General features: G+C 53.5%; 4 protein-coding genes across 4 annotated transcripts; 2 read left to right on the top strand and 2 right to left on the bottom strand.

Annotated features, from left to right (window-relative positions):
• Positions 1–15,605: 15,605 nt before the first annotated feature.
• NGA_2107300 (protein arginine n-methyltransferase) lies at positions 15,606–15,901 on the top strand (the record flags this gene model as incomplete). The annotated part of the gene is made up of 1 exon (XM_005855758.1): positions 15,606–15,901. A coding segment is annotated over one exon (150 nt), but the record flags the coding sequence as incomplete, so codon positions are not given.
• Positions 15,880–17,417, bottom strand: PRMT5 (protein arginine N-methyltransferase 5; the record flags this gene model as incomplete). Its single annotated transcript, XM_005855756.1, has 1 exon — positions 15,880–17,417. A coding segment is annotated over one exon (1,538 nt), but the record flags the coding sequence as incomplete, so codon positions are not given.
• NGA_2110800 (protein arginine n) lies at positions 17,393–17,855 on the bottom strand (the record flags this gene model as incomplete). Its single annotated transcript, XM_005855759.1, has 1 exon — positions 17,393–17,855. A coding segment is annotated over one exon (463 nt), but the record flags the coding sequence as incomplete, so codon positions are not given.
• Positions 17,856–18,780: 925 nt separating this feature from the next.
• NGA_2032600 (na+ solute symporter) lies at positions 18,781–19,189 on the top strand (the record flags this gene model as incomplete). The annotated part of the gene is made up of 1 exon (XM_005855757.1): positions 18,781–19,189. A coding segment is annotated over one exon (409 nt), but the record flags the coding sequence as incomplete, so codon positions are not given.
• Positions 19,190–24,826: the final 5,637 nt, after the last annotated feature.

Genomic DNA, 24,826 nt, shown 5'->3' with positions numbered 1-24,826 from the left:
GATGTATATGCTCAAGAAGACTAGATTTATCATCCTCGTCCGCCCCTGCATCACCACGGCCAGCCTCTCGTATACATGACGACATACCCTCCTCCGCAACACCCCCTCTCGCATCCTTCTCAAGGTCAACCTCAAACCTCACAATTTCCTCACCAAGGCCCCTATGGACATCATTCTCCATATGATAATCGCCCACCCGCTCAAGCGTATGCACAAGAGCTTGCTCCTGGTAGCCTTGGCAGCAGTGGTTACATAGGGCACGGTCACGGGCAGGCAAGGCATGAGGGAGCGCAAAATCCGACTGCGCTTTCGCACCTACAAACCTCATCGCCTCATCAACGCCATCACGACAGAAATCCATACCTTGTGCCTGATTATGGGTATCACTAGGAAGGGTATCATTCGTGGCAAATGAAGGAAGGAAGGTAGTAAATGGTATCATTCGTGGCAAATGGAGAAAGGAAGCAATCGGAGAGGATAGGATTTCAACCCATTGTGTGTCTTCCTTGTTCTTCATAGAGAGATAAGGCACGAAAAGGCATAGATAGATAACGCAGAAAAACATGGACAGGGGCCGCTTGCGATTCTCGAATAGCAAAAGTCAAGCAAGCCGCAAGGAGCTAAAGGTTGTGGCGGCGTTTCCCTAGTCGCCACATCTATGGTACCTACTTCTGCAATTTGCTCATTAATAGAATACAGTAAATAGACAAGAGTCCTCATAGTAGCAAGCTTAATGTAGGTCAGTAGTGTCAAAGTGAAAGCAATCAGAATAAGACACACATTTTCCCGAAAGTCATAGGCAATTGTCACACATCTGTGAGGACAGGCAATACCCATTTATGACATCAAGACAAGACAGTGTCATCAATCAAATATCAATTCTACATGGAGAAATCGATAAATAGGATTCATGAACGTCGCAAGCTCCATTTCATCATACTTTGAGGTATTTTAATGCGGTATCATTCGTAAGCGCCTACCCTCTGGTGTACGTGTTTCACCCGATGTTTTTGACAACATCTGCGATGTATGTCTCCTTCAACTTTGTATGGTGTTTCCCAGATTCTTTTCCGGTGCTTCTACGATAGGCCCTTTTTAGAGTGGACAAAGGCAAGCTTCGCTTTGCTTGCCGCAACAGGGCCAGCCCGCGGGGTCATCCTGTTGAGAATAATCGGCTTTGGACCTACGATCGCTGCTAATGTCCGTCATTTTATGCTGCCATAAATCCTTCAACATTGCTGCATCACTCTCGCTTACAAAAAGAGGATTCTCCTCCTGTAAATCATTCTCTAAATCGAAAACAAGGGGAACATCCAGCCATCCTTTGGTCTCACTATCCCCTCCGACCACGAAGGCCCATTTCTTTAAAATATCGTCGATGTCCCGTTCATCTCCGGGTATGCAAGGTGGTGCTTGCGTTATTCGAAAATGCACCTTGTACTTGCCGAGACGCATGGCAGAAAGCTCGCCGAATTGATCTGGATGAAAAAGTGTTTCACGCGTGGGCAGATCGCTGGGGTGTTGATCTGTAATTAACGACGATAAATCAACGCCATCAAAGCTTCGATTCGTAGGCAAGCTGACCCCAGCCAAAGACGCGAACGTTGGAAAGATGTCAAGTGTTGAGGTCAGGACGTTAGCAACTCCACTGGGAGGGACGTGCGACGGCCAGTAAACCAGGGCGGGAACGCGATGGCCGCCCTCCCAGGTCGTAAACTTGCCCGAGCCTGTGCCGAAATGCTTAGACAAATACTTGCCTTCGTAAGGTCCCTTGAGTCCGGATAAATGACACTTCATCTGTGGGAGGATAGGATGCAGTGAGTGTGTTGATGGTACGGGCATTTTCCGTCGAGGATGGTATAGCAGCAAACTTACGTCCCAGGGACCATTGTCAGAAGTGATGAAGACTAATGTGTCATTGGCCAGGCCGAGGCGCTGGAGCGAGTCAACGACTCGGCTTATTTCAAAATCCACTGCGGGGATATAGGAATTGCGTAGGCGTCAGTCAATTCATTCGAAAAAGTTTAGCCGACTCCTACCTCCATCCCTACCGAAACTTTTTATCTCCGAAATACAGGATATTAGCTTTCTCACCTTCTGCAAGTGCGTTTCCATAAATTTTGCGATCTGTACGAGGTGAGGCTTCCTCAAAGCGTGCGTCGTAGGCCAAAGGGACGTGCATGTGGGACATGGCAATGTATAGAAAAAAAGGCCGCTCTGAGGTGTTGTTACCAGGCTGCTCTCGGGCCATTTCCTCCAAAAAGTTCACGGCAAAGTCGCCATATCGCCCAGAGAGTGACGTGAGATTTACTGGTTGTTCTAAGATATCGTTATTGCAGGATGGCTCGCCTGAACAGTGAGCTCCTGTGGAATTGTAAAGCGGCACACCAGGTGCCTCCTCACATGTGGGTCCCCGTGTCCCAACGACTGAAGACGGGTCGAAGAAATGTGCGCCAGACATTATAACTTGATCCACTGTATCAGGAATGGTCATCAAGCGTCGGTGAGGATGATGCAAGTTCTGCCTCCCGCTCGATCCTTTGCTCCCACCTGACCGGCAGCAGGGCAAGCGCGGTGGATGGTCGATCCCTACGTCGGTGCATCCCATGTCTACCGAGTACGGCACGCCAAAATATCGATTAAAGCCTCGATACGTAGGATGATATGGTGGATGTGTTCCTAGGTGCCATTTTCCTAGCATGGCAGTTTGATAGCCTGCGTGATCTCGCAAAAGCTCAGCTATCGTCATTTCTGTTGTAGGAAGACCCCCCAAGGCGCCCTCGCGAAAGTTTTTGGTGACACCCGTGCGCAGCCCTAGCCGACCTGTCAGCAAGCTAGCGCGCGATGGTGTGCATACCGAGGCAGCTGCATGGAAATCGGTAAAACGTAGTCCTTCCCTGGCGAGTTTGTCCAGTACATTGGTTTCTGGCGTGATTTCATCACCAACATTGAAACCGACATCCCCCCAACCAGCATCATCGAGAAAGATTACCACGAAGTTGGGACGTAGAGGTGTCCGAGGCTCTGAATTTGGTGCGGCAGAAACTGCCAGCGCAAAAGCGAGAACTAGGTAGAGATATGTCATTGCTACGGGGCTGTCAATTGGGGGGTAAAGAATAAAAGATGCACAAACTTATTGCTTAAAGTAAAGTGGTAACTTCCATTCTTAACGCCGACACTAGAAGAATCCCTACCTCTTTACCTCGTGTTAGCAGTAGCAAAATCGTGTTTAGCACTTTACATCCTCAACCTCTCGTGTGCAGCCCATGGTCCGTCCTGCCAGTGGACATGGCCCATTAGGCACTGACGTATCCTCCCCCCCTCCAGAGGATAGCCGATCGAAAAAGTGTGTCGTCTCGGCAAGCAAGGACCAAAAGACAAGGTTTCAGTATGCATTTGCTCTGCCTTTTAAATGCTCTGTTTGCATAACAGCAATTTTGTAAAGCGGCCATTTCAGAGGTCTGTGTGTTGATAACCTCCCCCGCCCTGGCGAGATCGCCGCAATCGTCTGCGGACCCATTCCATCGTAAAACGTGTACCCATTTCACCGTAAAACAAAAAGGAGAAACGTAAATATACGGTGAGTAAACCGGCAAGCTAAAGTCAGCCAACTACCTTACCGTGCGCGAAGTTCGGGGACAAATCCGTGGGATGGTGCGGGAACGTTAAAAAGTAGATGTGTAATGTAATCCTAACCCTAGCGGATCGAAGTCCGATTAGTAGACGAAGAGATAAACATAATCCTTCGGTGGAGTAGAGAAATGTCCTCCGCGCTTCTCTCTGCGCTCGATGACGGTGTTTTTGTGCCTCAAAGACAAAATCTTGCCGCTGCTTCATTGTTGTAAATAACGGTTATGGCAAAGGGTGATATAGGCGTGCCGGTTGCGGAGACACAGATGAGTCAACAAGTTGTTACTGTCCACCCAAAAAAAAGCAGATTCACATCGCATACCGTCACATCGAAAATTTATGCTTTTCAATTACTTCTATTATTTCTCCTGAGAGAAAAATTAAAATACAATCATTCAGGTTTCTTTTTCCGCAAGGAAGCACTACAATCCCAACATGTGGTAGCGAGCTTTGAGTGTCACACCGTATGCACCCTTTCGCTTGAATAACACTCACTCGACTTTCATTCAATAATGAATCTTGCTTAATCATCCTTCAACTCATATACCACGCTACTTTTCCATAATTGTAAATATCCTCGCGTTAAAAAAATCCCGTTCATGTCGTGCTGCTCTGGACTCGAAGTGTGCTGCGTGGTCTCTGGCGGCGAAGGATGTATATGCTCAAGAAGACTAGATTTATGGCAGCAAAAAGCACCCCAATACCCGGAGCAACATACTTCCAGGGCCTCAATACTTTCCGTAGAGCTCGTTCAGTGTCATGTCCTTCAATTGAAATACTTCCATCTTCATGCGCTTTCATATCAGATTTATTTGTAGGAGACAAAAGCTTAGCTACAGATTTGGTGTCATTTTTTGTGATAAGTTCCACTGTAGGCTGAGTGACTTCATCCAGCTTTATAAGTTGCGCATCTATGGCCTGATGGAGCAGGGAATCGGGATCTGTCCATTGTCTGACAAAACCCAACGCTGCCTCCAACGCCGGGGTTTCGGTCGACTCAGCATTCGCGCGAATGATGGTGACGACACGATATTGCGTAAGACCACGAGATGCGACGTCCTGCACGGGATTCATGTCTACCCCCAGACGAGACGGGTCCACGCCTAACACGATCGCCACGAAAGCCAACAAGATGTCGCGTATCGTGTTCAAGGGGATGCCTAAGTCGATCTGGAAGATGGAGAAAGCGAGTTGCACCGACGGATTCTCGATAACGAAGTCCGCGCTTTGGGCTTCTTGCTTGTTGCCGGCCTTTGCGGCTGCCACGACCACCCTGTAATGCTTTCCAGCAGACGGAAGCTCATAGGTCGAAACAGGAAGCTTCATGATGGTAAATTCGTCGGTCGAGGGCACTGGTGCAGTAGGATCAACGATGTGCTGGACCAGTTTGAATGTCGCTGACACAGGTTGGCACTGTCCCCCGGCCACCCAGAGGCCGTCTTCGTCCACTTTCGTTGCGCACATCTCACTGGTCAGATCGTAACTCAGGACGCATCCGGTGTAATGGATCCCGGCTGCATTTCTCCAAGGCACGCAAGCTTGCCCAGTGACCGTGACGCGATCCGCAGTGCCCGAATAGAGGGATACAGCGACCGGGAAGGGGATGCCCGTGGCCGCCCACGAGACGCGGTAGGGCAGCCCTTTCACCAGGGAGGCAGCGGGCACCGCCACGTCGAAGACGCCCTGTGCCTGGAAGTAGACGAAGGGTGCCGACTGGGCACGCGCGCCTCCTGGGGTTGAGAGGACGACATAGGCGTCATCGACAGGGTCTTGCGGGGGAGCCGGCGCGATGAAATGGAACGTGCCCGAGGTAGGCGCCGTGTCGGTAATGTTGGCCAGGACACCAAGCTTGTCGCTGTAGACTTGGACGTGGACCGGCTCCGAGAGGCCTTCGGATTTGTATGTCAGGGCGATAAGATCTCCCTCGCTCCAGACCTCGGGCAGGGGGGGGTCCGGAACCAGGACTAGAGAGGCCTCGACTGAAAGGGGGTCTACAATGGTGAAGGAGACCGTGGGCGTGGCGAGCCCGCTGCGAGCACCCCTCAACGAGAGCTCGTACTCGCCGACAGCCCATGGATCGAGAGGAATGTCCCACTGGAATAAGCCCGTGTTTTCCACCGTTCCCAAGGCAGAGACCGTCGCCGACGTGAGATTGTTGAGGAGGATGACCACCCCCGGAATCAAAATGCCGGTCCACATGACGGCCATTTGGCTCCCGCGGGGGAATGCAGCCCCCTCCGACGGCGAAGTAAGGGAAAGAGCCGTGAAGGTCTGATCGTTGGCCAGGTCGCTGTGCTCGAAGCTGCCGATGGAAAAGGGTGTTGGGAAGATGTGATAGAGAGACGGGTAGAGGTTCGAGACCGCCACCAGGAAGCAGGAAAAACAGTCCGAGGGGGGAGCGGCGAAAGGCACCGAGTAATTGAAGGTGCCCTCCGAGACCTGTGCATCGGTGGTGACGACGAAGACGATGGCGCCGTTCTCGTCCTGGACCTCTAGAGTAAGCGTGTCGGAGGGGTCTGAGGCTTTAAAGGTGATCCGGGCCTCGCGGCCGCGCACCCACATCGCCCCGTCTTGCCCGTCGAAGATGCTGGTAATGGTCACATGGGGCTGAGGCACGAAGATCGAGAAAGGGTCTGAGGTGGCATTCATCACCCGGTCCCCTGACGCGGTGGCGTCAAAGACCTGGACCTGATAGCCAGATCCAGCGGTTGCGTGCGAGCCGTTGGCGAGCAGGCCCACCTCCCACATGTAGAGATTGTCGTCCGTCCCGGCGTGCACCAGGGCACTCAGTCCCGTCAGGGGCTGCACAAGGTAGATGGAAGCGACGGTTAGTTCCGCGGGAGAGCTCCACATGATCTTACTGATTTTCCCGGACTCGAGCTTCTCGTCCAGATCCGGCGCGAGCACGGTAACCACGCCCTCTGGAGCAGCTTCGTGAAGGCGGAAAACAGGCCCACGGACCGTGACGTTGGGCTTGGAGGATGGGGAGTAGTGGAGCTGGACAAAGGCAAGGCCGGTGGGCAGCTTTGAGGACGGGACCCAGCGGAAGACGCCCGTGTTGGGCTGGGAGCCGAAGGAGATGACCTCTTCTTCCGTGTCCGCGGCCATGATGGAGATCGCCACGTTGGTGAGGGCCCCGCTCGTGTGCGTGGTCCAGGTGATTTTGCTCTCTTCCCCTTCAAAGACGACGGCGTCCTGGACGGGCGCCGTGACCACCACTGTGGTCTGGTCTTGGATGTCGAAGATCTCGGACTCGTCCTCCAGGGCGGGGGAGCCGTCGACCGGGTGGGCGACCACCGTGACGGTGTATTTGGCGCTGGGCCTTGCCTTCACGATCCACTGGTGCGTACCGTTGAAACCACCCGCTGGGGCCCCCGTGAGTATGGCCGTCCCGTCCGAGAGCAGGATGTCGACCTCTCCCACTTCCACGTTGGACGTCCAGCGAATCAAAGCGACGGCTCCGTTGTAAAAGGTTTCGCCCACGCCGGGATTGGCGATGGTAACTCTGGGTCCGCTCTCGGCACCTGCCTTCCCTGATCCCTCTTGCAGGGAGCGGTGCCAAATGTCATCGTCCTCCTCGAAGCCCAAGCCATGCGTCTCCTCCAGCAGCTCATGGCGGACGACCTCGGCCAGGCTGGGCACTCGAGACGGAGCCCGACTCGGCGACCGCATGGAAAGCGAAGGCAGTGAGGCTGAGCGGGAACGTCCCTCCGGTCGCCCGAGGAGGCTGGGGGAAGATCCGCCGAGTTCCCTAACGACAGAACGAGGAGGCCACTGAAACGGTCCCGGCCTCTGGGTCGGGGCGCGGGTGGGGCGGCGAGTGGGCTGCCGGGTGGGCTGGCGGGCGGGTCGGCGAGTGGGAGCCCTGGTGGGCATGCGGGTGGGAGAAGGACGAGGAGGTTTGGTGGGATTGCGCGAGGGCGCGCGGGAGGGGGCGCGGGTCGGCGAAGGCTTGGGAGACGGGCCAGGGGCGGCCCGTCGGACGCATTCACCTTTCGAGCAGACCCTGTCCAATGCTTTGTTGCAGAAGGCTCCATTGGGCATGTCGAAGCCCGACATTTGGAAATTCTTGTCTGTGTTGCTGCAGGCTCCGCCCTCGAACCGCACGTGCTCTTTACAGGCGTTCTCCGGCGGAGCATTGCACCCCTGCAAATTGCTGTAGGCGGCGGCCAGCCGGTTGAATCTGCAGTACCCGTTGTAGCAGTAGCCTGTTTCCGGGCCCCCGGGGACATTGCATCCTGTGCTCGTGGGCAAGAACTTGCAGTCCGCGGTGCAGCAGGCGGGGTCCAGGCCGGGAGTGCACATGGCTTTTCTCGCCAACTTGCAGGTTTTTAGGTCGCAGCAGCCGGAGGTGTCGTCACATTCCTCGCCGGGCTCCAAGACCCCGTTGCCACACTCGGGGGTCAACACGTCGTAGCAGACGCCTTTCACCGAGGTCACGTGGTTGCAAACCTCCGTGGGGTTGTTCCCCTCAAAGCTGTATTCCTTCTCGGTGACAGGATCGTAGCTCATCACCCCCCCGGTATTCATAGAGTGGTAGGCGCCCATATTGTGCCCGAGCTCGTGCGCCATGGTCATGAAGGTCGCCTCGTTCTGCAAGCCCGTCCAACCCACGCCGATGTTGTTCGTCGAGCACGTGGCACCGATGTAGGCCAATCCCACCGTGCCGGGGGCTGGGAAGCAGTTGGTGAGCAAGTGCCATACCGCGTACCGCCTGGAGGGGGGCAGGCGGCTCCTCCAGGCACCGAAGCTGTCCAAGAGGTCCTGGTAGTCCGAGTCGTCCCCGGAGGACCGCGACAAGGGGCACCCGTTCTGGCGTCTGCTCGCGCCTGTCAAGGCCTCCGGGTCCCGCGGCTCCTGGTTCCAATCGTCCCCGCCCGGCGATGTCCGGACAAGCGTCTCCCCAAGGGTGAGAAAGACGTTGCCCATGTCCACGTAAAGAAAGTTGACGATGTTCATCTGGTTCTGGATGTCGGCGTTCACGCGCTGGACGGCTGCCCGGACGTTCCTGGTGGTGCTGCCCAGCCCCGTCAGACGCTTTGTGAATCCCGCGTCCGCCGCGATGCCGACAGGGGCGCGGTACATTATGGACGGGCAGCCGGTCATCAGCCCGTAAGGGGAGTTGGAATTGGCGAGGGCGTTCATAAAGATGGAGGTGAGTGTTCCCAGGGCGCGCGCGTCGTTAGCAGTACTGGCGTTTCGAGTGGATGGGCCGTGCTCGGCGCCACCGACAACAGACAATGGCATCTCTGGCACTGTTTCCCGCGGGTCCGGGCGCATGATGTGGTGCCCGAGCCACTGCGACAGAAGCTCTCGGTCATGCTCGCTGTGGTCCATGTCCTGCAAATGAAAGGCCAACATTTTCCCGCCTTTTTCGCTCGCACGCTGGGCAACGGAGGGGATCGTCCTTTCGTACTGATGCGCCGGCACGAGCATGCTCACCTGTCCGTGGATTTTGTCCAACCACATGGCCTGAATGACGTCGTGGTCGTGGACCGTGGCGCGGATCCAGCCCCCGTCCAAGAACCTGCCCCGGTAGGAAACGGCTTGCGGCCTCTCCACCACCTCTTCCCCGTCTTCCAAGGTGTAGCGAGTGACCGCACCTGCGTCGAAAAGAGCATCGTGGAGGTGAAGTTCCGCGTCGTGCGACCTTCCGAACGCCTCGAAATGCAACGAAAGCCGACGACCGTAGGGCGCTTCCAGCTCTGCGTCAGCTTCATCTTCTACTTCGTGGAGCAAACGACGCGTACCCACCCTCTGGCCTGGTGCGGCTTGCGGTTCAGGCAGAGATCTCAAATCTACATACGGCACAGGCTCAGCAGATAGCAGGTGTCGATGCGGAGTGGTGCCATCTAGGAGAGGGAGGAAAGGAAGCAGAGAAGGGTGAGCAAGCAAATCTTTTCCGCGCAAGACCGGAGCTAACGCAATGCTGCAGACTGACATAGACAACGCTATATTATGGATACAGAAGATATTTGTTCATGATCATTCAAATGTGCAGCTTGTGGGTTTGCAGCGTAGCGATCAGGTGTACGATTGTGAGGTAGGATGAATAAACCTATGGGCGTCGCCTTGGTAATGAGCTAAAATACATCACAAGATTATTTAAACGTGCCAGCAGCAGCAAGATATAGTAGCATCCAAACTCGATCACTAGGCATGAAACGTTTGGCATACTTTGAGACTCCGGAGGAGGCAAAAGTGTAAACGCCGATGGGCGGAATTTGTCCCCCAGCACAATCGCTTTGTTTGTTTTGGAAATGTGATATGCACAAAATGGCTGCGAGCTATCCTACGCGAGAGATTCAGCTTACCATGTTTATGCGTGCGACCTTGGTGGCCTGGGTGTGCATGCGCGACAAAGGCACATGGCCCAGCATTGATATGAATGCCGACAAGCACCATCGCGGTGGCGGCAATGCCGATACCTCGAAGCTTGATCTTCAAAACCATTTCTACTTCAGAGACCAAAATTTTCCCTGCACATGTACAACATTGCCGGATGTGTGATAAAGTGCCGTGAGTTTTTCAATGTTTGACGACCGTCTGGGGTTGGCAAAAGTTTGAAACTCCGCCCTCGCCAGGCACTGTCATACTCGCGCTCCCGCCGTGGGAGCCTGCTGGAGGGGAGGTCCCGCCTGAGAGGGATCTCTCTTTGACGACTTAGAAGGTTCGAGAGCGCGGTATTGACGGGCAGATTTGATAGAAGCCTAGGTTTCTGCAATGATTGGTACGACCTGCTGGATCTCGTGGGGAGCAGTCACTGGGCACTTGGCTGAAGTTGCCATACTCATGGTCATGGGCAGCTGTAACTTCCTCTTGAAGAATCGCCCGAGGAGTTTAACCGAGGAAAGGAGAGTCCAGCGACTGGGAAAATTGAGTTATTTCCCTCGTTTTGAGTGCGCCATCTAGGTAACATGGTGGGAAGAAAAGGTGCTACTGACAATGTTAATACCGTTGGGATCTGGTGGTGATCAAGAGGCCAAGGTAAGAGACACGGAGGGAATGCTCTTGAGAAGTGTTGCATTACATTTTAAACCTACTTCTGCTAGTGAAGGCGACTAAGTTTTTCCATCGTAAATTGAGAAACGTACAGACGATCTCCCTAATTCCTCCCCACAAACCACGTCGAATTGTGATAAAATACACCAACGTAATAATTTTAAAACTTCAATCTTAATTGGTGCTTTGTTTAGAATCTCTAAAAGAAGTGCATGTACACAAAGCAACCCTAAGTACCCATCTAGCTATCTAGCTACCTTCCAGGAAGTGGTACTGCACATGAGAAATGTGCCACCTTGTAACGTGTAGCACGTCTTTTTCTTTTCGGGTTACAAAGCCATCGAGACAAGGGCCGTGTGCGCCTTTCCAAACCAACAGCCAGATTCACGGCTTTAATTGGTGCCGTACGTATTTGACAAATATTTTTCGTTTTTCCGAGAGCTCAGTCGTCAATAATGTGGCGAATTTTGCGAGAATTTCATTCAGTCGTCAATAACGTGGCGAATTTTGCGAGAATTTCATTGACCTAGGCGCCCCTTCAGCAAAAGCATCACTTAAATTTTCAATGCGTGCGGAGGTCCGAGAACATGAAAGGGCACACTTAGTAAACAAGGACTCAGCCATCCTACGGAAAATGTGTCATACAGTATGGTATGCGGTGATATGGTCAGAAATGGTCTTCGAAGGCTGACCAGGTGAACCGGCTTCAACTCAACTTTTCGAGCATCTATGGCTGCCCACGCTTCCATGCAAAGCAATCACTTTGAAAAGATAATTCAAGATATCTACCCGAAAGGTTCTCATTCAACCATGGAAAAAATAATACACTTCACATTTTTTTAAAGGGTAAGAATTCCTCTGGTATTGCATTTGAAATGACGGTGTACTCCTAGTTGTACGCATTCAATTTACGGGACGAACCTCACCGTCTTTTTTTCCATAGAGGAAACTGATTTCTATCGATTTTTAAAACGAAGGAGGTTGAAACACGAGATATGTACTCTAGCACGCCAATACTTTTTAACTTATGTTTACAAGGCCTTTTTGATTGCTGCTCGTGCCGTCCAAGGTTTTTGCCATGAATCACCAAAGCAAGCCCAATGCTAAGTTTTGTTTTTGTCGTAAGATCGAGTATAGCTAGATGCTCTTAAAATTCAATCTCTGCCGGGCCGCTATCAAAGTATGGATCTCCTTTCGACAAGTAGTGCTCAACCTCCTCTCCTTTGTATATTTGGATCCTTCTAGTGGCCGTGCCAGCGAGCGTCGCTTTCTGGTGCATGCCGTCTTCTCCTCTGTCGATGTCTGTCGGACATATTTGCCCTTTTAGCATACAGTTACACTGTCTTCGTGCGTCGGCATTTTTCAAGCAATTTTAATCAACATCCTTCTCCTCATGTGCGCACAAAACAGGCAATGCTGGGAGAGGAGGCCATTTTATGATTTTCGGCCGTCGCCGCTATTCCTCTCTGCGATCGATGCTGCGCCCCCTCACAATATTTATAACACAGTTTATGCTACTGAGTGTTGGGATGCCGCCACGTAGTGCGGCCACATCTATTATTGAAGGAGATCGTGAGGGCGCACTTTTGTGGGAACGGTATGAGATGTACGTAAGGGAATTCAACAAGGTGCGTGAGGAAGGCACTGAGAGCAAGATTCACCGCGTCATTTTCTTGCTTTTTGGTGTGAAAATACGAAGAGCTGATGTCTGATGGTTGACTTTGTCGTATCACACTTGTGGTTTTCTATTGTTCCGGACTCAATATTAACTCACGCCCCACTTGAATTAGACTTTCGCGAGCACCCTCGACAAAGAGGCGGCTTTCAGCCACTTTGGTCGAACAGACGCATATCTCCGTGCCTTTTCCTCTCCCTCCTCTTCCTCCACGCCTCCTTCTGCGCCATCCTTCACGGTCGGACACTCGCATTTCAGTGACTGGAGTCCGGAAGAAATCCAAGCGCATTTCTCGGCCTCGTCTGTCTCGTGGGCCCGGGCATTCGAATTTCCGGGGCAAAGCCAGGCACGGAACCAAGGAAGAGGAGGTCTGAGGGTGCAAGAAGAAGATAGCACTGCCGCTTGGCGAGAGCGAGACGGCGCCTTTGTCAGAGACGAGCGGGAGCCCGTGCCCGCACACACCGCCCTCGATGCTTTCCCCGCCGGCCTTGACCCTCCCGGCACATTGTCGGGCCCCAACACCCGTCCACACCCAGGAGGAACAGGCACAAGCTCCGTGCCCGGGAACGATCCATTGTCTTTCCTCCGCCTCTTCCCTCCCTTTTCGCACCTCCTGCCTCCCCCGCGCCCTCCGCCCGCCCTTCCCACCCACCTCGACTGGAGCCTTCCCTCCCTCAATCCGACGGGCCGCAGCGTCGTGTCGCCACCCGTCAACCAAGGTCGCTGCGGCGGATGTTGGTCGCTGGTCAGCGCGTCCGTGGTGGAATCCGCCGTGGCCATCTCCACCCGCTCCCCCGTCACCCCTCTCTCGGCGCAGGAGTTGCTGGACTGCGACGTGGCGTGGAACGCAGGCTGTCTGGGGGGGAATCCGATCCAGTCCTACGCCTGGGTGAAGAAGCATGGGCTGGCACCCGCCCAAGTCTACCCGTACCGCGGGGAGGAACAGGCGTGCGAGGCGCGGAGGCAGGAAGCCGTCTCTGCGATTACGGGCTACCGTGTGCTGCCTGCCTGCGACGAGGCCGGGCTGCTGGAGGCGGTGGCGCGGCAGCCCGTGGCCGTGGGCATAGCGGGTCAGCATCCTTCCTTCTTATTCTACGCGGGGGGCATCTACGACGACGAGGCGTGCGGGAGACGGGAGGGCGGGGCCACGGTTTTGAACCACGCCTTGGTGGTGGTTGGGTACGGGCGGGACGCGAAGACAGGCGTGCCCTACTGGAAGTGCAAGAATTCGTGGGGGCAAGCCTGGGGGGAAGACGGCTTTGTGCGGATCCGGCGGTGGGAGACAGGCCCAGGGGCTGTGGGAAAAGGGGGTGCTCGGGAGGGAGAGGGAGTGCTGTGCGGGGCCACGGGCGCGGGGGTGTGTGGGCTGGCCCTTGCGCCCTCCATTCCTTTGGGTGCCTACGGAGGGAACGCCACGGCCTGGCTGCAGGCACAGAGGATGATGGAGGGGAAGAAGGACGGTGTCATCGGAGGACAGGAGCCGAAGAAAGGAGAGGAGGGAAAGGGGAAGAGGGGGACGGGGAGGAAGGGAGCCTCGGGGGCAGACACGGACGATGACCCTATCGCCTCCTTGCTTTCAACCGAGGCGAGGCGGGTTGCGGTGGGATTGGTGGCGCTTCTGATCCTCTTGCTGGGTTTTTACTATTTCATGCGGCAGCCGGTGTGGGACCCGTCCACGGCGGGGACGGGGGGAGCCTGGGGGGAGGGGATGAGGAGGCAGGCAGCTCTGGGAGGAAAGCCGACCGATGGGAACGCAGTAGGAGCGTCGCGGTACGGGTCCGTTTAAAGTAATGCATGGGCAACGCAAGCGGCATGTACAATAGACATGTAAGATGAACAATTGAACTCTTTTCCCTGCAAAACCGGAACATAGTCTGATGCTTTATTTGACGTTCCAATTTCGCTCGGGCAGCGGTCGGGAGATTGAGACGTGCGCCCACTCTCACCACACCGCAATTTATCACTTAACTTAAGCTTTCATTAAAGCTTCCCTCAGTCGGGGTATGTACATTCACACAAAGTGATAACAGATCTCTTCGACTTGATTGCTGTCGGAAGCGCATGAGAAGGCAGTGCACGCTCACGCGCGGAACTCCCATTTTTGTCGGCAGGCCGGGCATGTCTGTTTGTTCGCGTTCTGCTGGCTGTTCAGCCACTGAGAGTTGTTGGGAAAGGAAGGACAGGTTGATAAAGGCACCGCGTAGAGGTTCTTCATGACGCTCAATATCACAACACATCACGTCCCCCCCATTTTTTTTTCTTGTGTCGAAAGATTCAACCAGCAGTCTCACACTGGTTTTTAAAGTCAATCGAAGCAAATTTAAATTCCTCCCGCTGACGCTCTCCATGTCGTCGCCACCATCCGAGGGTTCCTACCTTCATTATGCAATGCATGTGGAAGGCGTGATTGCAGCGCCCCCACACTGGTGGACAATCATCCCCTGGAATATGACAATCCGGACAGCAGGCTTCGAACGCCGTGTAACAAATGCCGCAGCGCTCATCATTCACGTCCCATTGCCATGTGGCAACAGCATGCCATCTGCCAGGAACGAGAGGTCGTCCGTATAAGTCAGCGCAATTACAAAAATTAAACATTTTTACTAATGTTGATAAATAAAATTTGTTTGCCAACTACAGATGAGCTTTTCGCAACACCGCGATAATTCGTGGAAGTAAAGACGCACCTTTTTATCTTCACCTTCATGAAGTTTTGCGATTACAGTGCATCGCCGGCCCACCCTCGAACCACTTTACTATAATGAGACCTGACGGCTACCGTCGAAAGGATGACAAAATATGTGAGGAATTTACCAGGCGCGCACGCAAGACATCTCTTCCTTAGCTTTTTCCGTGGGCAACTTACAAGTTGTGTGTCGGGTCACTAGTCCCAAGCAGGAGGAAAATGAAGGTCCCTCTTCCATCACAAGGAAAAATGCGATGGCCCACGTGCGGGAGCGTATGGCCGCATTTGCGACAAGTAAAAACGTCAAAATGACCGTCAGAAACGTCTTACTTTCAACATTGTCATGCTCTTTATACTTAATGAACAAAAATGACTAAAACAATCTTAACCTGGCATTTACTTCAATGGCAGGCTTTACCTCCTCCATCATGTAGCAAGGTGCTGCATTTCTTGCTGTGTCGAAAGTCTCGGTGCTCTTTCATTTGAAAAAATTACCACGCAGAGTAATTTGCTGGCAAGCACATCACTTTCTCCAGAAGCTGAACAGCATATATTTCACATTTTTTCGAAAATAAAAGGACGGAATGTATCGTAACCTTATGAACGAGTCGGTCGCACTGGGTCGGAAAATTTCTTTTTATTTTTAGATTTCTGCCATCTGTTTGGTAAAATAGCTTCCGCATACCTCGTAAACAATTTGTTGTTGCTGCTCTTACCACCACTATTCGAGACTTTTCGCCACCTCTCGAAAATACATTAGAGACCAATCCAATAAGACCGCCCGTTGGGATTGTGGATTGGCGTCGTTACAGGACTCGTTAGTGCCCACTCGTACCAAACACGCCGCTCGTTCGCGTTCCGCCATAAATGAACTTCCACAGTGGAGGCCTCAGGAGCGTAGGCCGGTGTCCTCAACGGGAAGTAGAGGGGAAACCAGGAGAACATGCCTGTGGAGAAGGTCTGTGGCACGATGGAGATGTAGATGTCTTTGTACAGTTGCGCCTCGAAGTACCCTGCAAAACCATGGATGGTTGCAGCCATGGGCGCTGGGAAGCGAAGGCAGGTATAACGAGTGTTATCAATGCGTGCGGCGCGGTTTGGGTGGGCGAAGGTGAAGCAGGGCTGTGCGGGAGCAAGCTGACAAAAATTGTGCAGCTTGACCACGTATGCCGTTTCCATGTGCTTAAGGTCCTTGTACGAGTGCACCTCGTTCCAAAGCTTCGAGGAAGAGATGGGGGCGAGGTAGGAGGTGTACTGGCAGGGGATGGAGATTCCCGAGCCGTCCTTCAAGAAGGCCTGCGCCCCGTCCAGGCATTCGGGCGAGAGCTCGTTGTCTCCAAAGGAGCCCAAGAGCTCGCTGACCAAGATGTCCGCCTTCTCCGGGGCGACCCAGGTGCGCATGTCCGTGGCCACCACCGTCACATTCGTCCAGCCCTCCATCGCCACCAGGTTCCTGAGCGTGACCACCGCGTTCGGGTTCTTCTCCACGGCGTACACGCGCACGTCTCGATGGGCGCGCCGGGCCGCGGCCAGAGAGGCGCGCACGAGGGGACCCCGCCCCGCGCCCACCACCATGATGACGGTGACGGTCGTGGGGGCAGTCACGGCCAAGGCGGCGGCCACGGCCTCCTCGTACTGGGCGTACTTGACCGGGTCCTTCTCGAAGGTCTCGTAGGTCTGACTCTCCAGGTTGTCCATCAGCGGCTGGAGGGGGGCCTGGAGAAAGTCGTAGTATGGGCTCTCGAAGCGGTCCTGCTCGGGGAGGGGAAAGAGCTTTAGGCGCAGGTGCTCCAGGTACTGGAGATAGACAGGGTACCCCCCCGGGTGCCGGGTCCGCCCTCGTAGGAGGACTTGGATCTTAAAGCGGTACATGTCCACGACGAAAGCCTGGTGCGCTTTGCTCAGGACCGGGTAGCCCTTCTTGTTGGTGAGGAAGATGGCGGTGGGGAAGACCAGGGCCTTGACGGGCTCGCCGTGCCAGCGTTGCAGGACGTGGGGGTCAGGGAGATCGCCAGTCAGCTCCAGGGCCACGCCCAGGGAGGATTTGAACTCGCACAGGGTCCGCAGACGATTCCAGGTCTCCCAAGGATTCTCGCGGGGCGACACCTGCCCCGTGGGGACGAGGCCTGGACCTGGCAAGGCCTGTGGGCCCGGACGCCGGCGCTTGCCGCCCGCCTTGCCCAGTGCGCATGTCGAGGTGCACGCACTTCCTACAAACTCCCCTTCCGCCCTGCTAGCTTCCTTCTCGAAGCTTACACGTCCCAGGTCGCGACCTTTACTGGACCTTGGGGACCCGTCCTCCTCCGTCGCCTGAACCTCCTCCTCCTCGCCCTCCCCCTCCTCCTCATCCGAGTCATCCGCCACCGAGGGCCGCGACAAGGAAACGCGCACCCACAGCTGCAACATTGTAGGCTGTGATAGCACTTGGTTCAGCAAACGGGCGTAGTTCGCACACTCAGTTCGAGGAGGCCGGGGCATCAGTACCGCCGGGACGGCTAAATGTGAAGCCCACGCCAGCTCCTGCTTCATGCCCGCTTCCGCCGCCAGTCGCACAGTCTCATCTGGGCTGGAGGGGTCAAGCCACTCTGACACTTTGCCCACGACGCAGGTCGTCCACGTGCGGCTGTCTACTTCCATGTCGCTTCTTGTCAGAGTTCCCATCCGACCGTCGCTGACACCCAAATGATCCCTCTCGAAGCGTGGATGGACAAGGGGGATGGTCACAAAATCGAATTTCGATTGACGGGCTTCTTCCAACAAGTCCTTCAAATCTGAGACTGTGCTCGTCTCCCACCCCGCTGTCAGTTTTTCCAGCATCTTTACAGCGCTTGTCGGAAACGAGTACGGGTGAGCCTTTGCCTGGAAGAAGGATAAAGCGGGGAGGTGGGCAGTGTGCACGTCAATAAGGACTATGAATAGGGCAGCAAGTCCGGACATTGGCATCCCACGAGGGTAGAGAACACTTACATGCACGCTTGGGCGAATAAAGACTCTATTAATCAAGAGGAGGACAACCCTGAGCCCTTAAGGCCTAAAACTAGGGCATGCGGGCCGGATACGCCGAAGAGCCCTTGCCTCCCGCCCCGGTCTCTCCTTTGCTCCCCCGAGGAGGCCACTGACTTCGTCCTCTATGCACAGAAAGCGCAGGGCAGCATTTGATTCAGCGTGAAGGGACGAGGAGGGAGGCTCCGGGTGTCAAGCGCCTGCCGAGTGTCGTTTCCCAGGTACGTGGCTGTAGTATTCATGGCCTCACGGGACATTTTAGCCCCGAGCTTGTACGTCCCGCCTGAGTAATCCTGTTGGTTTATACCCTGGATTTATCAGCAGGCCCGGCAATTTTTTTGAGCTCGAACAACCACACGTCTCTGCGCGCGCATGTGTCTCGTTATTTGGTTGTTGGAGAAAATTAAATCACGCTAGACACCGTGACCCGTCGTCCACAGGCTAAGAGGATGGCTCCCACGCTGACACCAACAGGCCCGCCACCCACTTCTCCGGCCAATTTGACCTTCACGATTGCCAGCTACGTCTGCGCAGTCATTACCCTGGTGGGTTTCGCGGCAATCGCGCTGACCATGTCACGGCGCCATCAGTCCAGAGACGTCGACACCTTCCTCACGGCGCGGGCCTCGCAGCCCATGCTCCGTGTCGCCTGGTCCTTCTTCGCCTCCAGCATCGGGGCCTGGGCAATTTCCTCCCCGCGTCCTACCCGGCCTTCGGGGGTGGCTCTCCATCATTACCTACGCGGTGTCAACAGGGTTGCCTCTCTTGCTCATCTCGGAGTTTGGGCGGAAGATCCTCAAGCGCACCCCGGACGTCCTGTCCTTGAACGACTTTGCCCACCGGGCGTACGGCCGTCCCGTGCAAGTCTTTGTGATCGTCTTGTCGCTGCTGAACATGTCTGTGGCACTCATCAGTGAGTACACGGCCATCGGCGACCTGTTCGAGCACTATGTCGGGGGCCCTTCCCGCATCTACATCATCATCCTGGTCGGTCTCGTGACGGCTGTCTACACGGCAAAGGGGGGGCTGCTCATCTCTCTCCTCACCGACCAGCTTCAAGCCGCTTTAATTTTGGTCTTGATTTTGATTGCCTCGCTCTATCTTGTCGTCAACTTTCGCGAACCCCTGCGCCAGCCCCTGCCGGAGCGTTTAGGCATCAATTACTCGGGGTTCAGCTCCATTTTCTCCCTTCCTATCTCCCTCCTCTCCTCTGCGTGTTATCAAGAAAGCTTTTGGCAACGGGTATGGGCCGCGGAGGACAAGCGCAGCCTTCGACAGGGAGCGCTCTTGGGGTTCATGCTCACGACCCTGGTGATCGGCTTCTTCGGGACCGTGGGCTGGGTGGGCCTGTGGGCGGACTTGCCTCCACTCGACGACCACAACAATTTGGCCTTCTTCGTACCTTTCTCCGACCCGGTGACGGGGAGGAATGCAGGGGCCCTGGTCATGCGGGTGTTGTTGGTGGTGTTGTCGACGACCATGAATGAGTCCGCTGTGGACTCCCTCCAGAACGCCATCGTCTCCACCCTTTCCTCCTCCCTCTTGGTCGATAGACCTGTATCCTGGTCGCGAGCATTGGTCTTCGTTGTGAATGCGCCGGTACGCCCGGGGGAAAGGGGGGTGGAGCTCCGAGTTCAGGGTGCTGCTGATAGAGACTGTCGGTGGTTCCACTAAAGACGTCTTACTTGACTCATTTCCACGTTTTTTTTTGCTGCCCCCCACCTGTAGATTGTTGTTATCGCATTACAGAGCTACGCCCTCCTCGACCTCTTCCTGGCCATGAACATCATCACGGCAACCTCTACTTTCCCCCTGCTCTCCGCCCTCTGGCTTCCCCGAGTCTCAGGACCCACTGTTCTCTTTTCCTCCGCCGTCAGCCTCATTTGTACTTGCCTTGTGGGGGTGATTACTGAAGGTCAAGGCGTAGCCAAAGGTCTCAAATGGACCTTCACGTCGCAGCTGAATGAGTACGATTGGCGGATATTCTTGGTGGCTGCGCTCACCTCCGTTTGCTGCACCTTCGGACTCTGGTTCGTCGTGGATACACGGGGGCTTGGTTTTACGGTCGCTGCTCCAGAATTGAATGGAGACCTTGGAAATAATTTGGGGCCCGATGTGCACCCACCATTGCTCGCTCGATGTGGATGCTGGCCAATCCTATCAGCATCATCCATCGGTGGTGCCTCTGGTTCCGGCGGGAAGCGTGACCAGAAAGGAGGGAAACTGTTGGGTTGTAGTGGCTGAGTTGTTTTCCTCCTTTCCCCATCAAAAAGTACTGTAGTTATAGAGAAAGCAGGAATCATGTGGCATGCGGAGATGGACCAGCAGACTGGAGCAGGGCGGTCAGGGTGGCATTACCCTACAGGGGGGATGGTAGCTACCTAGATAAGACCATGCAGTGTACATACGGTTATGTTTTTACGCTAGGTGACCAGGTAGATTTTCAAGGTTGAATAGTGAATTATTTTACCCGTGTATGACCTCTGCGTGTCCGATGCAAAAAGTGCTCGATGTTGGTTGTAGAGTTAAATTAACAAATGTTGTGCTCTAGGAATTGGTTCACAGCAAAAACGAGCATCGTTAATTAATTGCGATGAAAAGGAGGCCTATTGAAGGACAAATCAGTAGCATTACTTTTTAAAGAAATGTGTGTGATTAAAAACTTGAAGTTCGCTTGGAGACAGTCTCCCGTAAGGTATCTTTTTTTGCCACATTTGTCCCTCGTACATCAAACCTTTGTCACATGTATCCCCTGCCTCTTACAAACCCCTGTTAAATTGAAGAATTTCACGTTATTTTGGGACCAACACCCCGTCAGCAAACTTTCCGGACGGGTCCAGGGTCTTTGCTGCAGAAAGGAAGCGCTCAAAGATGTCCACGCCCACCGTGTCCTTCACATACTGCGCATCACGCTTAGTCCAAGCACCGCTCACAGGAGAATAGATGGAAGCTTTCCCGTAGTGCACGCGGGCTTGGCAAGTGTCGGACGCCATAAGATCCTTGATAACTTGCATGGATTGCGAAAAGCCATGCCGATTGTACACGTCGTAGTTGTCCATATTCAAATAAAAACGTGACCCTCCACGAGACATACCGAGCAAACCTTCATGGTTGGGTCCCACGAAACGGAGACAAAAAGGAACTCGGAAATCGTCCCGACTGGTTACATTCCGATCGAAGAGCTCAAATAGAGACTTGACGCAGTCATGGGCCTTGTCCAGAGCCACTGCGTATTCGTATTGATCATATCGGCCAAAGGCTGAGAGGAGAATGTCTGTCTCCAAGACTTGCTGCACAGGTAGGGCATCGGATAATTTGTACGTACCAGGCAGTATATTCATGGCGTGCCCAAGCATTATATTCGTGGCCGCCTCCTTGGCGGACGGGGTCTTTAAATAATTCGCCAGTACCACCCGTTGCAAGGGTTTCTCCAGCGGGCTATCGGCGAAAAGACGGTAGTACCAATCTGATGCTTCACGCCCTAAGCTAGACATGGCTTTCGCCTCATGCTGCTCAACGGGGGAAAGGTTGTCCACCGTCGTGACAGCAGCCAGCTTCAAAGGGGGGGAATACCAATAATGTACACGCTCAAAAGCCAAGGAATCATGTTCGGCTTTTTTGAGTTCAGTAAGTAAGTGTGCGTCCGAAGCATACCCTAGCCCGCGTCTTACAATTTTGTTTGGTACAATAATAAAGGTGAGTTCCACCACCACGCCCAAGACGCCTACATTGCATCGCGCCGCAGCAAAAAGGTCGCCATCCGCTTCCGTCAATGTGCGCACGCTGCCATCGGCTAAGACGATTTTTATTTCTGTTACAAGACTGGACAAACTTCCCCAGAATATTGAGCTACCATGAGTTGCTGTCGCAACGGCCCCCCCAATCGATTGATCGATGTAGTAGGGAATTGTGGGCAGAGCGTATCCTCGACGGGCAAGCCAGTCAATCAAGTTCCGGGTTTTCACACCGGCCTGCGTGGTAACAGTCATTTTAGATTTGTCTAAGCCCAGAATGCGGTCTAATTGAAGAGTCGCCATCATTAAATCGTCTGAGCACGTCAAGTCATTGAAGCTGTGGCCCAAGCCTACCACCCGCACACATGCATGACTTTTTACCAATTGTATCACCTCCTCGATGCTCGAAGGGAATGCCAGAAAACCAGGTTTACAAACAATTGTATCATGCCAATTGTGCCATTTGGATGGGATACCACCAAGTGTGCTGTTAAGCTGATCTAAAATTGATCCATCATGGTTAACCAATGATATCTCATGTTGGGCAACGTCATCCGTCGTGGTAGGGAGCGAGGGGGGGGCACCTAAAGCTGCATGAGCAGTGTCTAATAGCATTGTTAAAATCATTCCCCACAAAGATGCATTAAAAAATGTCTTAAAAGGCGCTGAATGCATAGTGAATAGAGTGTTGCGCGGGGAGCTCGAATTCAGTACGTACTACGATTTTTATCGTAATTAGTCTATCCCTTTTGGGTAAATGTAATGTAAATGGGTAAAAAGGTAACTTATGTAAGACACAACATTGCATGTAACACATTGTGGAATGTGGAAATCAATTTTCGTTCCACTTGGATCTTGGATCTTCATGGAACAGCATGTAGTCGCTAGTAGCGGCGTTCCATCAGTCGACAAACGACTGTTGCATTTGAACTTTTAAATTTTTTGCCCGACTCCGCCCGTTACTAGCGGACTCAGGACAATCTAGTATGTCGCCATGTACATTGCGAAAGAAAATCCGCTCTAGTACATGGATAGGTATAGCTTTCTTCTCTTATTACACCCTTTGATGTGCTGTAGCTCATGACCTGTGTTGTAGCTCATGACCTGCGTTTCGATTGAAAAAGACCCATGTCCACTACATGAGATGATTCATGTCCGCATTAAACGCCTACTGTCATCTGTTTTACTTTCCTCGACATTCGAGCGGCGCATGAGGTATGCCCTTGCATCAAATAAGAATACACCGTGTATTTTGCAGCGCTAAAAGCTTTTTCGACACAGATGGAACCGAACTGTATATCAACCGATGAGTCCTTTTTTCAAATTGCTGAAGACCTTTCTCTAATGCAAGATACGGGCAAACGCAACCTTTCTTATTGTACAATATCGTTTTTTGCACAACACAGGATGGAAAGTCTCACTCAATATGTATCCAGAGAAAATGAGAACATTGAAGCCGTGCGACAAGGGCATGAACCATGTGGCAACGATATGACAGAGCTTCCGCATATGCAACGCACACATTATGGAAACCAAAATATCCGAAAACCAGAGGAAATTCCTGCTTTGACTATTACCAATCATTCAGATCTGATGTACACACAAGAGATACCAATAATTGGCGGCAGTAAATATCAGAAAGTGTGCGGGCCAAGAATGAACTTAAATGTAACGCAGAATCGTAGCTACATTCGTGGCCAGTCATCAAATGAAGATGACAATGTAATGGCCGAGCAAGTGTCTGGGAAAATATTTTTACCTCGGCTTCTTCTTGTCAAAGTCTTGGACTCGCTGTTCGACAGTGGATTAGAGGTGCAGCAAGTTTTGGCCTGTGAGCTGTGCAAGGTGCTAACAGATGAACTGAATGCTCTGGCCGCAGTTACGAAAGTGAGTGGCAAGGTTTTTGGAAAGAAATCCGGAAGTAATAGACTAGACAACGGGAAAACACTGGAACGAAGTCAGTCCTTCTCTCAATTAAGTGGGACGAAAGGGGAGGGTTACCTCAGAACACTCCCAGGGACGACAATCACGAGACGGAAAGCTCTTTGGATCAAAGGCCTCAGTAAAAGCGAACGACAAGAATGGGAGCTTGTGACAGCAGCTAAATGCCGTGTAGGCCGTCCAAGATTGAAGGATTCCAATACGCAACATGTAAATACGTCGGTGTCACCCTCATCCTCTTCCTCTGGCACGTCATCGCCCTCGTCGTTGTCTGCGTCCTCTGCCCTGTCCCCAGCCGAGTCCTCTACGCCCGAAAGTAGTGGGTCCGAAGCAGCACCTCAGACGAACCAGAAAAACTTCAGTGAGCCGTCTAAATCACTCAAACGGAGCAGCAAGAGGTTCCCGCAAACTCGTCCTATCGCTGGGGGCACTTGCCGAGTCGGTTCTGCTGATGCCGTGCCTATCGAAGTCGATACGAAACCGAGCAGCAGCAATGGGGAAGAATTCCTATCATTATATTTCAAAACATCTTTTGCGTCTCCTGGATCTTTGCAGTCTGCAAATATCGCACCCAGCGCGACCTTTTCCGCGACCTGCCCCCTGCCTTTGTCCTCACCGCGTGTGGAGTCAAGAAACAGCACAGCGACTACTGTGTGTCGCCAAAATTGGCAGGCAAGGCGGGGAGGCGGCCGACGGGCTCGGCGACGCGGAGTCAGCGATGCTTGCGATAGAACAGAGGCCGCATGGCCTCTGGTGGGGGTGAATACAGCTTCGGCGAAGGATCTCCTTAGGAATGTAGACAACGTCTCCAGCTCAAACGAGGCTCCTCTTGCCAGGCCATCCGTCCCCTCCTCCTCCTCGTCCAGTAAGAGCGGGCCCCTGCGAGTCAAGGTAATGGGTCACACGCTAGTGCAGGATAGTGACGGGGCCGAGTACGTGCTGTACCGCCTTCGGCTTGATCAGAATGGCCGCTCAAGGGATGTGAACAAACGATTTTCGGAGATCTGTGAATTTGACTCGACGCTGAGTTTCTACGAGGGATACGAACCACTTTTGGCCAAATTGGCACCAAAAAGACCCTGGTTGTCGTTTGGGAGCAACCTGGATCCGCAAGTGACAGCAGAAAGGCAAACGACGATTGAGACCTACATGAAC

Source organism: Nannochloropsis gaditana (assembly GCF_000240725.1).
Source record: "Nannochloropsis gaditana CCMP526 unplaced genomic scaffold scaffold110, whole genome shotgun sequence".
Classification (NCBI taxonomy): domain Eukaryota; class Eustigmatophyceae; order Eustigmatales; family Monodopsidaceae; genus Microchloropsis; species Microchloropsis gaditana.
The sequence above is the reverse complement of the archived record's forward strand: the minus strand, read 5'-3'. Positions and strand labels throughout refer to the sequence as shown.